This window comes from Protobothrops mucrosquamatus, unplaced genomic scaffold, assembly GCF_001527695.2.
Source record: "Protobothrops mucrosquamatus isolate PMUCROS unplaced genomic scaffold, P.Mucros_1.0 scaffold1511, whole genome shotgun sequence".
NCBI lineage: Eukaryota > Metazoa > Chordata > Lepidosauria > Squamata > Viperidae > Protobothrops > Protobothrops mucrosquamatus.
In genome coordinates, this window is record NW_015387683.1 from 118,274 (window position 1) to 137,351 (window position 19,078).

The 19,078-nt window shown below is 37.7% G+C and overlaps 1 protein-coding gene across 1 annotated transcript in view; it reads right to left on the reverse strand.

Annotated features, from left to right (window-relative positions):
• Positions 1-975: 975 nt before the first annotated feature.
• GNE (glucosamine (UDP-N-acetyl)-2-epimerase/N-acetylmannosamine kinase) overlaps positions 976-19,078 on the reverse strand; it is a 45,258-nt gene continuing 27,155 nt past the window's right edge. The window contains exons 5-12 of the mRNA XM_015822263.2: positions 17,656-17,868; positions 15,192-15,279; positions 13,049-13,259; positions 10,874-11,003; positions 9,601-9,822; positions 8,665-8,847; positions 6,047-6,163; positions 976-3,455 (exon numbers count right to left, since the gene is read on the reverse strand). Of these exons, the coding sequence (XP_015677749.1) occupies positions 3,220-3,455; positions 6,047-6,163; positions 8,665-8,847; positions 9,601-9,822; positions 10,874-11,003; positions 13,049-13,259; positions 15,192-15,279; positions 17,656-17,868 (1,400 nt within the window). The 3' untranslated portion in view covers positions 976-3,219. The remainder of the gene's footprint in view (positions 3,456-6,046; positions 6,164-8,664; positions 8,848-9,600; positions 9,823-10,873; positions 11,004-13,048; positions 13,260-15,191; positions 15,280-17,655; positions 17,869-19,078) is intronic.

Below are 19,078 nucleotides of genomic sequence, written 5' to 3' on the forward strand. Positions count from 1 at the left end.
CAACAGCCATTTCCAGAGACTTAGAAATACATTTTGTGGAATTGATCTTGATCTAAAAGTAACCCTTATCCTATCAAAGTATCCTCTGATTTTGGTTTAATTTTAGGAATTTTATAGTAGTGGGCTATGATAAAATAAAATAATGTAGATGTTATGTTTCTCAAACTAATAGCTGGATAAATAAGATAATGGAAACTTGATATATACACAATTTTATTTTTTATTTAAATCTTTGATGTTTAGCTTGAAGTCACTTAGATCTAACAACATTTAGACAACAACGTACAGAACTAATCATTGTTTTAATAAGGCAACAGAGAAAACCATATTTTTCATGCCAACAAGAAATAGAAAAGTGCTAAATTTCAGCATTTGATTTTATTTTTATACATATAACATAGGCAGATGTAAAGATGTCCTCTTTTCCCAATTAAAAAAGTGATGATGCAGGAGCTATGCTGAACTAAATAACAAATATTAAGATTGCTATTCAATTAAAGACAGTTTTGCTTTTAAAGTAATGCTACTGGGAATCGTAAACCTTTTTCACTGGTGCTTATCAAACTGAATATACAGTTCAGCCAACACTTATCGAATTTAATAAAGCAGGCAAAGAGCCTCTTAAAAATTCAGTACTAACAGTTACTAACCACATAAAATGAACGTTACTTAATCACATAAAGACATCCGCACCATAGTTTAGAGGTGCAGCAATGCCCTTTGTTGATGAGATTTATCTCTGCTAGATTAGCAATTAAAGATAACATGGTATCGTTAGTCATATCTTTCAGACTGAAGCTAGTATGCTGGGGCATTCTGGGAATTATTAGACAATATAGTATATTATCTTGGGATAGGACAGGGGTAGGCAACCTTGGCTCTTTTATGATTCGTGGACTTCATGCTGGCTCAGGAATTCTGGGAGTTGAAGTCCACGAGTCATAAAAGAGCCAAGGTTGCCTACCCCTGGGATAGGAGCTTTAGGAATTTATGTCCCCACCAAAGGTGATTGGCATTGCTCAGAGCAAAAGCCCCAAGAAAAAAGTCTGCAAGTCTCACCAGAGATAAACTGAAGCCACAACAGCCCTACTTGCACTATATCATTATAATTTAGTGCTGAACTTGGATGTTTCCTTCATGGTTTAAAAGCCAAGTGAGCACAGTACTACATTCCTTTTCCATTTCATCTAATACCAAATTATTTTACAAACAAAAAGCCACCCCAAAAACGACAGCTTCACTATTTTGGGATAACTTGTAAGTATGCACAAAAATAAAGAACTTTTCCAAAAATACACTGAATATTTAAGGCAGTTGAGCATTATTTGGAGAAGAAACTGGCTTGATGAAACTCAGCTTACTAAATGGATTAGGCTTCCAAGAGGACATGGAAAGTCAAATCTGTTTCTGTAAGGCTGTTCTTCTGCATCCCTTGCCTAACTGTCCCAAATGCTGAGCTTAACTGCATACGCAACTTGTTCAGGTTAAGAAAACAGGCATAATCCCAAACAATAAATTTAGATTGGTGGTAGCTTCAATGCAGGCTACTTGTAACAATTCAATTTTTCTTTTCTTACCAACTATAGTTGCGGGAAGAAGTGTTAGTAAAATGTATACTTCTTTCCCTCACTCTTCAGGTGCAGATTCAGTTTGAGAAAACCTTAAATGTTAGCAATCTGTTCCAGTCTGAAAGGTGTTTGTGGCACGGGGATTGGATTTTCATTTTTCTTCAGACTATTGTCATGGTTTTCATCCCGCTTGCCTAACTGAACAAAACTGACAACAAAAACACCATTTCATGTGTTTTCCAATTTCTTTCATACAGAAAAACAGGGTGAGATTTAGCTCTAAGAGAATTGCTGAAAACTAAGTTGTGTATTTTGCAAAATGCTCCTTTGAACTCCAAAACAAAATATACAATCAAAATGTATTGAGACGCTCAAGCTTCCTTCAAAGTAGCAGTAGTTTCAGGATGAAAATGGACCCTCTTCATTTAAACTGAACCCTCTGCTACAGTATTTATATTAATTGCTCGATTCTCTCGGTAGGCTTGCATTGCAGGCAACTCACTCCCATAGTTCAATGGCAGCCAAGGTCTGGAAATTCCCTTCTTTTATAATTCCAGGAAGATTATGGAAATAAAAAGTTTACTGAAAGTTTACTCAATACTCAAGACGGTTGTTTGGCTTAGGGCAGAATTTTAATCAATATACGTATGTATACTGCATAATATTTTTCAAAATAGGACAAAATAGGAAAAGGTAAATATTCCTTTGGAATACAAGAATATGTACGACATTTGACATATTAAAGCCGGCTAAAAGAACCAAAAGTACTTGTTGAATTTGGAAAAGGAGCTCAAACTTTCGTACAGAAATCTATCTTACTTTGTTTCACATGGATAACTTTTTACACCCTGTATTTTCAAAATTCAATTATTTACAGCAAAGAACATGAAAACCAGGTGGTAGGAATCACAATTCAGAGGATGTCTATAAAATATGACTATTGTTAGCAGAGAGAAAAAGCATACATTTTGTTCTCCATCCTAGCACACTGTATGTCTCCAAACATGTGCCTTTTATGGGGTTCTAGATTACAGCTGCCATAACTGCTGGCCAACATAATTGACAGTTATGATCATTCTATAATTCAATATTTCTGAAGGGCATTTCTGAAAGAAAAGCACTTTGAAAGTGAACATGTACGTGCATCATATGTAATCATCCTAATAAGGATTATATTCTAATTAATGTACTCATTGATAGTCACATCATAATGCTGGGTATTTTACCGTGAGATGTTTTCAATTTCTCTCACACAGAGATCATGCCTGCCTAGCTCTGCAGAGATGAAAATGGTTACATATATCTGTCAGGGATATTTCTGTACTTGCTTAACAAAGGTCTGCTTACTGAAATTACCACCTACTGAGAAAAACAATTTGAAAATACATTAGGAAGAAGAACATTCAGAAGAACATTTTACAAATTGTAGCTCCCAAGAAGTATTTAATTTCATTTTGTCTACAAGAGAGTCCTCTTCTGAGCCTCGTTTCTTCCAACATATAAAAGTAGCAATTAAATAAAGGAAGGGAACGATTTTTATGGCGAGGTTTCCACAAAATCATCTGAAACAACCCCAAAAACCTCCAACATCAGTAGGAAATATTTTTCCTGTTATAAACTTCGTAAGGATTTCTACTTTCCCCCCAGGTGTTTAGCATATCCTGCGTGTTGTATAATCCAGAACCATGCTAGCGGCTCCAAGCAAGGCAGGATCGCTCAGGTCTGAGACAACCACATTCACTGCCTGGACAGAGAATAACGCTCGCTGACGGATCACATCTTTGACAACATTGACATAATGACTTGCCAAGACGCCAGAAAGTATCACCAGGGAAGGGCTAATGGTGTGCAGAACATTAACAATTCCAAGGCCCAGGGCTGTTCCCGCTGTGAGGGAAAAAAGGAAATGTGAGTCAGGAAGAACATAGGAATGAGAGTTACACAAGAAAGAAACTTTACCGATGGAAGAGGCTATTTGCAGCTCAGGGTTGAACTGTGGGGTCCTTGGTGTTCTCTGAGCTTGGTGGTTTCCTTGCAGACGTTTCATTACCAAACTAGGTAACTTCTTCAGCGCTAGAACATCCTTCCATTACCTAATTTGGTAATGAAATGTCTGCAAGAAAATCACCAAGCTCAGAGAACACCAAGGACCCCACAAGAAACTCTTTCCTTATTACGTACTAGCCTTTCCATCTGAGTTCTTGCCAGATATTGGAACTAAAACATCCATCTGACTTTTGCCAACGCTAGCAAGGAATCCTTGGAAAAGTAATCCCAAGATGTGCTGCTTTATGGCTACATTTTTTCCCCTCACTATCTTCTCTAATTGAACAGAATGTGCACAACTCTTATAGGTAAGAGGACCATAAATTAGCAACTGCCTCTTTCGCACCACTTTCAACTGTCCAAAACGAAGCAATTATCTACCTTATGTGACTTCATTCTGAGTCACATAAAAGCTTAACTAATCATGATAAAAACAATCTCTTCTATGCAATATAACATGCTTATTACTCCAAAACATTAAAAATGTTTGGTATCTTTACAAATTCGTGGGCTATTTTTGAGAAGTGACAATTAAAATAAGAGTAAAATATAATATGCTGAGATGAAAGAAAAAAGAATTGGAGAAAAAGCCGTAAGTATGGGATTCAAAGAAGCACTGTAGAGTTTCAAAGTAAATACGATTTCACGGATAAAAAATTATTTCATGACAATCAGAAATATGCCTGTACAATCCAAATTCCTGTTTTCCATTGTCTGTTAAACCATCAAATATGGACTCAAGAGATAAGACACAGATGTGTGAGGGTGAATCTTTCAGAGACCACCTGAGGGAAAGGAGTATAGGTTTGAGTAATAACAACAGTAGTAATCATATGGTGTGGGGCTGGGTTGGTGCCTTGCAGTCAGTTTTGCCTCCCAAGAAGCCCCTGCAATTTTTTTGTGTGTGAACATTTTCAGAAATGGTCTGCCACAAGCTTCTTCCTAAAGTTGTGTGAGAGAGAACAGCTTGAATTTATCAGCCAGCTTAGTGTTTAAGGCAGGACTAGAATTCATGGCTCCCAACTTCTATCCCAATGCCTAAAATCATAGCAATAGCAATAGCACTTAGATTTATATACCGCTTCACAGTGCTTTACAGCCTTTCTCTAAGCGATTTACAAAGTCAGCGTATTGTGCCCAACAATCTGGGTGCTCATTTTACCGATCTCAGAAGGATGGAAGGCTGAGTCGACTTTGAGCCGGTCAGGATCGAACTCCTGGCGGTGAGCTGAATTAGCCTGCAATTCTGCATTCTAACCCACTGCATCACCATGGCTCCTCATAATAATCATCATAATAATAATCATTATATTAAATTGGTTCTCAGTAATACTAATAATGCTCCAACTTTTTTTTTTTTTTAAAGTGCTTCCAATTATTCTTTGGATTAGATTATACGGAAGTGTTGCTTTAGGCACAAATATAACTTCCTTAAAATTGGATCGAGTCTATTTTCACAGGAGCTATCAAAAAGAGAAGTATCAAACATGGTTTCCACTACATTCAGATTACCTAAAGAGGTTTCAGTAAAATCTCTTAAGTTTTCAAGGATTAGATTCTATGATAGCAAGTATGCTTCAACAAAATTTAAATGAGGGCTTGTCCTCCAAAGAAACAGAAATTAAGACTGCTCTCCGCTGATAAAAAGGCTCCCTTTCCTATTGTACTGATAGACCTCTTCTACTAACAGGAGAATACTAGCTGAATACTAGCTTGGTTTTATGATAATGAGATGCTCTAAGTTGTAGAGACAATGTGGTTATCTTGTTCTACCGAAGAGTCAACGTGTTTTGCCTCAATAAAGCACTAGGCCAGGGGTAGGCAACCTTGGCTCTTTTATGACTCATGGACTTCAACTCCCAGAATTCCTGAGCCAGCATAGCTGGCTCAGGAATTCTGGGAGTTGAAGTCCATGAGTCATAAAAGAGCCAAGGTTGCCTATCCCTGCACTAGGCGTTACCCCAAAGCCTCAACTGTCTCCCCAATCTGCTGGGAAAAGTTCTGTTTGTCTGCCAAACAATTGCAACTGCTAGAACAAGCTTTAAAAACAAGTGAAGCAAAACAAAGTAGTCACTTTAGTTTCAGATGTAAAAATGTGAGCAGGGCTACTTAACAGGGTGATTCTGGTGAGCCATTACCACAGTAAATAATCTATCAAAGCTTTGCACAATGTATTGAAGATGATTCTCTGCACATCTAACTGTATTTTCCCCCCCACTTTTATCCATCCTTACCTTGCCTGGTCTATTTTTTTCTCTCATCTCCTTGCATTTCCAAAAGAAAGCTAAAATCTTATCGGGAGAAAGAAAAAAGGCCTATTTTTTGTATTGTTTTATAACAGAAGCAAACAAGGATGATGCTACAGCAGTAGCAATATTTGCCACTAGCCAATATTCTAACAAAGATTTCAGTCTTATGTTTGTATTTTTTACCTGTTCTAACAATATTGTCAGCTTTTAGGTTTCCTAGTTTAGCTGCCTGAATAAGATGTGCAGCAGTTATTGTATCTTCTTTTTTCATAGACATATCTCCAATCAATAATGAATCCTCTGTTTGGAGAAAAAAATGGAAGAAAGCAGAATTAGTAGTTAAGAAGCAAAACAGACAATGCTGATTATTACATTTTACCAACCATTTTTAAAAAAATCACAAAGAATCTAATCTACCTTATGTCATACAATAACATTAATTTTGGCGCAGCTAAATGAAGTTTTATCTCTCTTTTCTGGCGTAAAATCCCACTGGTTTCCTACAGATGTAAAATGATTCCACATAAATATGTACCAGGAAATAGTGGAACAGACCTAATCTGATTGTTTGTTTTTTTTAACCAGCAAACTGACTAAGCAATGCAAATGCAGATTTAACCCTCATTGTCCTGATGCTGGATTTTATCTTAGTTAAGTCCTTAAAATGTTTTTGGCATGGCCAAGGAAATCCACTTTCTTTTTTCTTTTTAGATTTACAAATGTAACTTTCAATTCATGCAACTGCCTATAAATGCACAATACTGTACTCATATCTACATATTTTATTTATACATTTTATTAAGATTTTATTAAAATAGAAAAATGTAATATAAATTAAACTTAAAGAAAGAATGGAGAATAGAAAGGAGTAAAAGGTACAAAAAAGGAGAAGAGAAAAGTAAGAATATAATAAAGAAAAATATATGATGAAGTGACTTCCAATCTTCATCACAGCAACTATACACAAATTTAGTGACTCTCCACTCTCTCTGAAGTTACATTTATTTCTTTATCCCATACCCTATTTCTTATCTATGAAAAATCCATTAAACATCATTTTTCAGGCCTGATATCAGCAGAAAGTACATGAAAGGTAGCCAGAAGTAATAACATATTTTGTTCAAACTTCGATGAAATAAATCAGCTTTATATTACTTCCTTTTACTTTAATCATTAGTTCATTCAAATATTGCCATAGGATTTGATTTCTCTTCATTTTTTCTTTGTCCCATCATCAATAGTTCAAGGCTTTAAGAAGCCTCTTGAAATCCTAATCCAATAAAATTCTCCTAAATCCAGAACACTCTCTTGATTTGTAGTTTGTATTTCTCAAATTTTAAAATCTGACAATTTTTGTTGTACACCTGGTAAAAGACCCTTTTCTAAATTATGAACTTCCCGTCAGCTGTAAATCCACTTTTGATACCATCTCCATCTTGTCAGATAAACTTTGTTCTACATCTGACATTTCTTCATAGTCTATCCCTAGAAGTAGACATCATGACTAACATTGTTGATATTGTGGCTACTATTATCTAATTCCATCCTTCCAAAGTCTCCTCCAGTATTTTGATCGACAAAATGTTTTGCACCATCTACTGGCTTTTATATCTTTCCCCTTTCTAAAATCTTTAGTCCCCTCTAGTGTCCAGTTTTTGAAATCATGAAATTGTTCATCATTGTAATGACTTATACAAACTAAAAGAGATCTATTTCCTGCAAGATGATGTTTGTAGTTTATAATTAATTCTAAAATCTTAGTGTAAAAGTTTTGGTATTCTAATTTATCTGGACTCTTATTCCATTTATAACATTCTAAATCAAAGCCTTATTTAGGTTTTTGCTCTTTATTTCAGTTTCTTTACATTCTTTAAGCTTATGATTAAAATTTTCTTTTGTTCACGACTGAAAGCAGATTGACCCAGCTTTTTCAAACTTGTCTTTGAAATCAGATTACGGTAGTTTGAATTATAGAAAAGCAGCCTAGATTACAAGGTACAAATATATTTAAGTGAATTTACTCATTAGCATGCGATGGATAAAATTGCAATAAAAAAGGCATTTTCTACGTTCCATCTACAGCATTCTTCCTACAAGAGGAATACACAGTGAGGAAATGGGGACACTGAAAATTTTCAGATCAGAGTTTTATACAGGTAGTTCTCAATTTACGACAATAATTGAGCCCAAAATTTCTGTTGCTAAGCAAGGTATTTATTAAGTGAGTTTTGCCCATTTTATAACCTTTCTTGCCACAGTTGTTAAGAGAACCACTTCAGTTGTTAACTTAGTAACATGGTTGTTAAGTGAATCTGGCTTCCCCATTGACTTTCCTTGTCAGGTCGCAAAAGGTGATCACGTGACCCCAGGACGCTGCAACCGCCAGAAATATGAGTCAGTTGCCAAGGGTCAGAATTTTGATCACGTGACCATGGGAATGCCGCAACGGTCGTAAGTGTGAAAAAATGGTCACTTTGTAACTTTGTGCTGTTGTAACTTTGAATGGTCATGAAACGAATGGTTGTAAGTCAAGGACTACCTGTGTATCTTGGTCAAAGTAGCTAATGTAGTCATGCCAGTAGATTTGCTTTTCAGCTAAGCTTCCATTAACTGATTTGGCTTCGGGAAACAAAGTTCATGCATATAAAAGCAGAAGTATGCATTTCTGCTACCTTAATTAATACATGGTAGTTATTAAATCACAAGTGTATTGTTATGTGAACTTTTTTTTAGGCTGCTTACACTTATGCACATCCTACCAGTGAACCTGGGCATAAATAACAGGACGGCACCTTACTTACCATCATGTAATTTCTTGGCTTCTCTCTGCAAGGCTATCCCAGAAGCATAGGCTTCTATGCAGCCATGGTTCCCACACAGGCACTCTGGTCCATCCATTGCTACCACAATGTGCCCAAGCTCAGCAGCACAAAAAGAGCTGCCGTGAATTAATTCACTTTGATGAATGATGCCACCACCGATGCCTGAAAGAAAAATATCAGGACGCTGTCGCTGAACTCTGAAGACCAGAAAAGGTATAGCATTCCAAAAGAATCTTTATCATAGGCAAATATATAATCACACTTGATTGCCCAGACTAGAGGTAGGCAACCTTGGCTCTTTTATGACTCGTGGACTTCAACTCCCAGAATTCCTGAGTCAGTCAGCATAACTGACTCAGGAATTCTGGGAGTTGAAGTCCACAAGTCATAAAAGAGCCAAGGTTGCCTACCCCTGGCCCAGACTTTTCTTGAGTGATTCTGTGTTTGATGGTGCTCTGTCCATCCAATTTATTTTTCAATTTGTCACCTTCACTCCCATTCTCTCTGGGTCCATTCTTGTTTGATATTCTTCAGCTTGTCTGTTTATCCAATGCTCCATTTATCCAGTTTTTCCTCCGCCCCCCCCCCCCCTTCATAACATTATATTCTTAACATTGTGTTTAAAGACAATAGTTGTTCAACTGTGGTGGCCACTGCCCTGTAGTTCGCATCAGTTACAATCTAATAAAATAACAGAAAACGTAAGAGAAGCTTCCTATGATTTGCACTGAACTCAATTCCCTGCCCAAATCTGAGATTTCCTGTCCGATTTAATCGTGTGCCCAACAGCTGGATAGAGATTATAGCCATTTGCACGTGATCTCTTACAATAAATAAGTACAAAGTGGAAATATTACTTGATTCCAAACGAGACTGAAAAAACTTGGTTTTAGGAAGTTTGAAGGAAACGGATACCTGTGCCAGTGATAACAGTTATGAAGTCTTCCACTCCTTTCCCATGTCCAAATTTTCTCTCCGCTAACGCCGCACAGTTGCCATCATTATCCACCCAGACTGGCAAATGCAGGGCGTCTGATATCGGTGTCCGCAGATCAACAGCGTTCCACTCCTGAATGAGTTTTGTGGAATGAAGAACAACGCCTTCTCGGGGATCGACTCTCCCACCTGTAGAAATGCCTGAGCCACACAGCATATTTCATGATATACGAAGAACAGGACAGGACTCTTATTAATTCTAGCATTTTTTTAAAAAAAAAACCCAAAATAAAGCTTTGTTAAGTGTTAGCTTCCCACTCAGAAACAAAACTGAACAACTTCCCTCAACAATGAAACAACGAAGTTCAGCCGTTCTGTTTTACATTACTTTTCACTGTTAAGAAGAATTCTTCAATAAACCCTCAGATAAATAAAGAACTGTTATCACAGGGTCAACTCATGCCACAATTTGCTATTTAAATTTGCATTATCTAATAAGATGCAGAGGCACCATTGTCTGAATTCACATATATCCCGTTCATTGTACCTCATACACACACACACACACACACACACACACACAAGACAGTATTGCACAAAGAATACAAGACAGGACAAAATCTTCAAAAATTTAGAGGTTAACAGGAGCTGTCCTGCTTATTTCAATCTAACACTTGATGCTCAGTCAGTGCCTTTTCTGCCTATTATAATTTTGAGGGGAAAAGTATCATCGAAGACAATATATACAATTTTTAATTGCCTACAGAAGTACAACTTATGAAATATAAGTATATGGCACGGAACTTGAGAATATTATTTATTTATTTACTGCCTCTGGATCAGGTTTTGACTCCTGGATACTGCCTGGAGAAGTCCCTGTAGTTTTCTTGGGAAGGTTTTTCCAGAAGTGTTTTGCTAATGCCTCCTTCCTATAACTAAGACAGAGTGACTGGACTACAGTCACCCAGCTGGGCTTTATGCCTAAGGCAGGGCTAGAACTCACACACTCCCAGTTTCTAGCCTGGTGCCTTCAAAACTGCACCAAACTAGCTCTCTAAGATCTGTATGCCAATTTTAATATATTAATTCATTTTGCAGTTTACGAACACCAAGGTATCTGTAAAATTCAGCACTTAGCAAACAATTCCTTCTATTATATTTGAAATGCAGAACAACATTGGGGGGGCACGGTGCTAATTCTTGCCTTGATTTCATAAAGCAAAAATATATATATAATGCTTATAAAACTTACCTACACCCAGAATTCTGCAGTTCAGGTCTACTGCTTCTGAGGCAGCCTCTATACACATCTTAAGGATCAGTTCTATCCTATCCTCGTACGTTTTAGGATTCAATTGTGTGTATTTCTTAACTATTTCACCCTAAGTGAAAAGAAAAGCCCATCAAACTCTTATTTTTTTTTCTAAGTACTTTCTTCTGTCATAAAAGTGCTGGTCCCCAAAGACATCAAATACAAGCACAGAGCGATAGACTATGCGCCATCAAGTCACTGTCAGTTCTTACTGACCAGTCAGAATCAAAACTGAAGAGATGAGACACATATTCCATGGAGCAAGCAAACACTATACAGGTAGTCCTCAACTTACAGCCATCTGAAGTTACAGCAGTACTGAAAAAAGTGACTTATCACTGTTTTTCACACTTACGACCACTGCAGCATCCCCATGCTCGTATGATCATAATTCAGGCATTTGGCAACTGGCATGTATTTGTGATGGTTGCAGTGTCCTGGGGGCCATGTGATCACCATTTGTAACCTTCCCAGTGGTTTCCAACAAGCAGAGCCAACGGGGGAAACCAGAGCGGCTTAAGAGAGCCTAAGTGTCTTAAAGACACTAAACTGCAGTCAATTCACTTAACAATTGTGGTTAAAAAAATGTTGTAAAATGAGGCAAAACTCACTTAGCAACTGTCTTACTTAGCAATGGAGATTTTGGGCTCAATTGTGGTCGTAAGTCGAGGACTAACTATATGAAAAGATAAGTCTTTGTATGCCTGTCTGCACTTTCTTGGCCACACAAACCACATGCCCAACCTCAATCTCAGCTTATTTGCTGGCCCGCAAAGGGGACGAAAATGGCGGAGTCAATGCCTTTTGCAACAGGAAAAGAACAATGTAAGACAATCCTGGTTTAAACATAAATTAAATTAAATTAATCTTCTCAATTAAAAAGCGAACCAAGCGAGAGTTTTAAGGGGACAAACATCCTGTTCTGAGGAAGCCTAAACATTATAGAAGGTGCTGCTCTAAAAGAGGCTCCACTGTAGCCAAGGGAGAAATGGACCTACACAATACCCATCAACTGCAATTTTTACAATGTTTTTTTTTACAATGCTTATATTAAAAACAGTTTTAAAAAAAGTTTAATTACAATTGGTTTTCAAATGGCTAAGTATATGCAGTCCCAGGGCAGATTTGCTACGACATGGGAGCCCAAGACCACATTGTCTGTAGCAGTGCAGAACAGAATTCCTATTCAGCAATCATTCTTTCAATTCTTCATACTTTACATCAGGGATCCTCAACCTTGGTAACTTTAAGACTTGTGGACTTCAACTCCCAGAATTCCTCAGCCTGCTGAGGCTGAGGAATTCTGGGAGTTGAAGTCCACAAGTCTTAAAGTTGCCAAGGGTGAGGACTCCTGCTTTACATAGCACCACCCTGTGTTTCCTGAATCAGGATGGATCTACACATGACAGATCTTCATTTGGTTTTAGATCACCGTTTCACTTAAACCAATTCATCTAATGCAGTGTTTCTCAACCTTGACAATTTTAAGGCATGTGGACTTCAACTCCCAGAATTCCACAGCCAGCAATGCTGGGAGTTGAACTCCACATGCCTTAAAATTGTCAAGGTTGAGAAACACTGATCTAATGTTTAAAGCGCACTATATTTGAAAACTGGAATTAATTAGTTGCATTTATATTCCACCTGTTATCCAGGACTCCATGGTAGGGGTTCTAGTCTCATTTTACCTCTACAACAACCCTGTGGTGTAGGTTAGGCTGAAAGATAGTGAGTGGGCCTTAATCACTTTGCATACAAACCCCCAAAACATCTGTTATGTTTTTTAAACATGTTTTATTTTATAGAGAATTGATACTGATCAATACTTATTGGAGCAGTCTATGTGTTATATTTTACATTTTTTCTCTTTTCTTCCTCCATATGTCTTCTGGTATCAGAGGGTTTTTTTTTTCCTCTGAATATCTAATTTATTACCAACTTGCTACCCTCTTATAGGAAGCTGCCACATTTTAATAAGCTGGCATACAGGAATAGGGTGCATTTTAAAATTATATTTGAAAGGTGAATTGATCATACTACTTAAAATTATAAGTGTGTATATTCTCAGCAAGACTTCCCCCTATGGATATATAAACCATTCTGATTTATAATTACCTTCATGCTGACAATTGCTACTCGGAGATTCGTTCCACCCAGATCCACTGCCAGTGCACTCTGGGTTTCTAAGATATGATCAATATCTTGGGAAATACTTTCTTTCACAGTGGGGAAGCAGAATTTCTTCTGAAGGGGTTCCTCAAGGTCAATAGATTTAAGAAACTTTAGAATTCTTGGAACAGCATTTCCATCGCCATATATTTTTGAACTGTAACGTCAAATGGAAGCAATTATAACATTTCAAAACAGAAGGAAAATATCTTACAAGCCAAGGTTATACTTTCAGATTGTGAGTAGGAAAAAAAGCAAATATACTGTTATCAGATATAGGCCAAGTTGATTAGCTGGCAAAAAGGTACACAGATTATTAATGCTACCATGGTTCTATTAACATTAAAAATAAAAAGTAAAATGGCAATTCTCTGTACATTTACTTTATATTTACTTTACTTTATATTTACTTTACTTTATATTTACATTTATTCCTTTTGAATATAGTAAAAGCCAGGTCTTCAGGCACTTGCGGAAGGATAAGAGGGTGCATCTCTTCCTCTCGAATGAAAATAAATACAAACATTATTTTTTTATCTTACTAATTATCCCAGCACCATGCTAAGCATTTCTAGCTTAATGTTGTAAACATATTCAGGGACGATTTTTAAATAACCTTTTCGAGATTTATCCCTCCTGGAATCTCTCTTAGTGCTCTTGTTCTTTGGTATCCCATCCTGCAAATTCTAAATTAAGCCTCGATGCACAGATTAATGGCAACATATGTATAACCTGTGTTCTTATTTTAACTTGCTTACTTATCCCACACTAAGGTGTCCTCAGAGTGAAAGAACCCCAGTCTATCTGAAGGAAGATTCAAGAAGCAAAGGAAATTGGAAAGAAAAACATAGGCACAGTTGTGATCACGTGATTTTTCACTTAGGACTGCTTCATTTAGTGACCAAGTTGCTGGAACCAATTAGTGGCACTAAATGAGGACTACCTACTGTATAATTGTGACCCTAAATAGAAAAAAAATATCTAGGATTCCAAGTGCATGACATGAAACTAGGGTCAATAATTCTAAAATCAGACATTTTATCAATCCTATTGTCAGACAGCAGTCACAAATTCCTGGGACTGTCTATTACCTAGGAAAATTAAATCAGAGAGGTTCTGAACTACAGGTCACATATTGTTATGCAACACAAAGGGCTAACTTTTCTATTATAACCTTTTTTTATTTGTTACACTAAATACTGTACATGAAACTTTATTTTTATTACAAATAAAAAATAATTAGTATCGGACTGTAAAGAATCTCTAAGCTTGTCAATGCCAGATCATACCCATTCACCAATCAAGAGTCAATATGCCACAAGCTCATCTTCAGGGTGTACATGAAAATAAATATACCACCATATATATTTGTAATAAAATACAAAACCAGCAAAAAGGATTGGCAATCTATAAAATGACTACTGGAGGAAAAATTGCCCATTCATAAAATGCTGCAATGACAGACATAACCCGTTACAAAGCACATATTTACCAAATGCTATTTGCCTTTCCTATATGCTTCTTTTCCTGAACAATATTTGTTATACCTTCCTGCTTACTTTTGTCCTTTTTCTGGTCAATTCATTTCCATACAAAATACAGCCACACGTCATTTTTATTCTCTAAGGTAGTTTGTGGAACCCATATGGGTTATAAGAGTTTTCTCAGAAATCAAGATGACGCTAAAAACTCATGTTCTATATAGAATGCCAGTTTAACTATTTTAATATAAAAAATATCTAGCTGGGCAGGGAGTCTGGGATTTGCCAAAGGAGATATCTATGGACACAGTCTTCTCTACACTCTTTATCTATATATTATTGTTTGATATATGGTAGTAATAAATCTGAAGCAAACAGATATACATCAGATAAACAGATATGCATCAGATATGCAAACTGGCATTTACTCTGTAGGACAGCACTTTTTAATACAAAGATACTATTTAGTTTATCACACAAACACTTTCCCAATGCTGTGTATTAGCCTATTTGAATGAAACTGATGCTTTGAAAAATTTGCAACACATAGTAATATTTTCTCTTGGTGCCTTACTATTTCCTACACTCATTTGTATGGCTTTACTCACCAAGGGTATTGTTTCCCAAACTGGATGTGCAAAGCTCTAAGTATCTTGTCTTGGGAATCAGCATCCCGCACATGAAGGACATTCTCTCCTCAAAAAAAACCCAGAAACCGAGAATATTAAATATCAGAAGAAAATGAATTTGAAATGAAGCATACTTGCTTAATACAAATGAACTGAATGCTGGATAATAATTTAAAAATCCAACTTCATTACTCTTGCATTGCAGCAAATATGTTAATATAATTATTTAAACAATTAAATGTCCTAAATGTCAGTTTTTCTATTATTTTAATTACTGTTAGTTGCCTTGACTTCTTGGTTGAATAAATAATAAAAGAAATTACATCCATGTTCTGGTTTTCATATATGTTGACAAACGAATATTTTAAAATATCCTCTGCAGAGCTGAATTAATAAAAGGGTATATTCATAAAAAACACAAAACATAAAAGTGTATTTTGCTTTTATTTTTGTTGATGGAGAAATAATGCACTTCATTATATTGTCCACAAATCTTTTCAATATTCTCAGCCTTAACAGATTAAAATGTAAGTATGCTTATTTGGTCCCTTAACTGCATGGAGCAATTATCCAAAGAAATGCACTCTGTTAAGGAAATCATACAAGTAATTAGGCTCCCTATTTCACAGGAAGAGAAAAATAAACACCAAAAAGACATTTCCTCTAATTTTACCTTTTCTAGGCTCGTCTTCTTGATTATAAATTACAATTTTAATCAGCCCCTCGTTCAAGTCAGAAAATGTTTTGCTTCCATAGAGATACATTGGTAAGAGCTGCCTGTCCCTGTCCCCCAATTTCCATCAATAAGATGAGCAAGATATTCTCCATTCCAAGTTTCAAATTCTCCCTCCCCATTTCCCTTGCAGCTTTAGCAGTTTGGGAAGAGGGGAGAATGACAACTGAATTCAGGAATTAAATTCTACTGGAAGTCTTCACTTAGGCCTTGTGTACTATCTAATCAACCATCCTTCTCTAACCGCCAGACCAATTGGAGCTTACTCTTCTATACTACTCTCTGCTGTTCAAGTTGCAGGACATAACCACAACTCCTCCAACATAAAACCATGTACATCTGCACCAACATACATTTACTTGACAAACATGGAAATGCCGAGTTCTAAGAGATAGGTATAGTGCAGGGGTAGGCAACCTTGGCTCTTTTATGACTCGTGGAATTCAACTCCCAGAATTCCTGAGCCAGCATGGCTGGCTCAGGAATTCTGGGAGCTGAAGTCCACGAGTCATAAAAGAGCCAAGGTTGCCTACCCCTGATATAGTGCAATGGTAGTGCAATGTGGAAATTAGCCTGAACACCGACATTTTGGGCTTGCAGCTGAGAGCTTTGATTTGTCACATTCAGGGAGAAAGCCTCTTTTCCACACTGCCTAGGAATGTCAACTACAAACAGTCCTTGACTTACAACCATTCATTTAGAGACCATCCAAAGTTACAACAGCACTGGAAAAAGGGACTTACAGCCAGTCCTCACACTTTCAACCACGCCAGCATCCCCCTGGCTACGTGATCAAATTTCAGAGCTTGGTAGTCGGCATGTTATTTACAACGCGCCGCAGTGTCCTGGGGCAGTGGTTGTGAACCTATGGCACGCGTGCCAGAGGCAGCACTCGGAGCCCTCTCTGTGGCACACATGCCGTTGCCCCAGCCTTGCCTCCCCCCACGACCCCCTCACCAGCACCCCCCCTGGAGGAGAGTCATCCCCAAGCGTGGCCCGTGCGGAGCAGCGCAGCCAAGGACATGGTAGCCAGGCAGCGTAGACAAGACTCTGCCCTCACACCCCATCATGCACACAATTGATGCTGCGGGGCGCGGGCAGAGGGTGTGGCTGCCATGGCGCTGCTGGGCTGCCTAGGCGATCTGTGGCGGGCCCTGGAGGCGGTGAGTGGCCCTGCAGGCAGGCGGGGTGGGGGCAGGGCAGGGGGTGGAGCAGGGGCTGGGCCAGTTTTTGGGCACTTGGTCTCTAAAAGGTTCGCCATCACTGTCCTAGGGTCATATGATCACCGTTTGCCACCTTCCCAATAGCAATGTCAATGGGGGACATCCAGATTTGCTTAACCACGTGATTCATTTAACAGCTACAGGGATTCACTTAAAAACCGTGGCAAAAAAGGTTCTAAAATCAGGCATAATTCACTTAACAACTGTCTTGGTTATCAATGGAAATTCTGGTCCCAACTGTAGTGGTAAGTTGAGGACCACCCGTATCAATTCTACATAAACAATAGCTTTCAGTTTGTGAGATGGTTCTCTCCACCCGGCAGATTTCAGGTTCCGGCTAAGAAAATGACTACAGCAATCTTATCTCTAGAATGAAAAATACACATTCTTCCTTAGTCTCACTAAAGAATTTGACACGGCTGCAGAAAGTTTTCCATTAAAACAAAGAAACATAGTGCTGTGCCATTTTTCCCCCGTTTTTAAATACCTGTTTCTCTCCCTATCTGGCGTGTTCCAAGATTGATGACTGGCGTTCCAAATGCCCCAACTTCTCGTACACCACAGCTGCTGTTCCCGATCATGCAACCGGCATGAGCCAACAGCTGGATGAACTGGTCGAAGGGAACATTTTTTACTGCGCGGAAATTTGGGTGATGCTCAATACCTTTCTTCCTCATTACCCGAACCATTTCTTTGCTCCCTATGATAAAAAAAGACAGTAAGTCTTTTAATGCACTTTGAATAAGCGTAAGAGGACTATGAAGATAGTATATACAGAAATTATTACAAGCCACTTTGCAAAATTAAATCAGAAAATAATCCCAGTGCCGATCAATTGTTGTAATTCCTTTTCAAGATAATCTTTATTTACAACATTCTGCATATTTGTGTAAGAAATATCTGACTTACATGGGCAGAAAAAAAGGCTTCTGTTTAAGTCACCAGTCTATTTTTAGCTTTCAAAAATGCATTTAAGTTGCTAAAAATCCCCAATGTTAATATGAAGCAACCCAACAGATACAGAACTGGGATCTGCCATACCGACCTATTCCTGGAATTAGTTATTAATCATATATTCGACATTAGAATAAAAGTTAAAGAGGACGAATGTGATTTAGATTGGGAATTAAATCTAACTTTTATGAGCAAAACAAATGTGGGCTTAAAGATGATTTAAACTTGAGATGGGGAACAGGACTTCATTTCACATAAGAGGATAGGAATCTGTGGAAGTTCTATAAAGGTTCAGAGGAGAGAAAGGAAGCTGAATGGTCTTGAACAGGCATGTCAAACTCGCGACGTCATATGACGTCGCACAACGTATTGGGGCGGTTTTGCCATTGCTGGCAATGGTGTGGGCGCAGCTTCCACATGATGTGTCCGGCCCGTGGGCCAGCAGTTTGACACCCTTGGTCTTGAATGTTCATTACCAGTTCTTGCTTAGTGATCACTTGTTCAGAGACATTTGAACTTATTAATGGTGCTGAATAAGTGGTATCTATGAACAGTCCTCAAAGCTCCAGCCACTGCAGCAACCCTGTGGTCATGTGATCATGATCTGGATGCTTGGCAACCAACTCGCAATTATGACGTTGCAACACCTCAATCACACAATCACCATTTGCAACCTTCACTGCCGGATTCCACAAGCAAGCTCAATGGGGAAGCTACCAGGATTTAACAACAGTACAGGGTTTGCTTAGTAACATCAACTAGAAGTCCCAGAACTGCTGTCACTAAGCACCACGATCATGAGGCCTTGTACGTTACAACCATCTTGCTTACTGGTGGAATTTCCACTTCCAATTACAGTTGTTAATCAAGGATACCTGTATTTGTGTCAAAGAAGTGAGAGGGTAATAATCACAGCACTATCACTTAAATTTTATATATATATATATATATATATA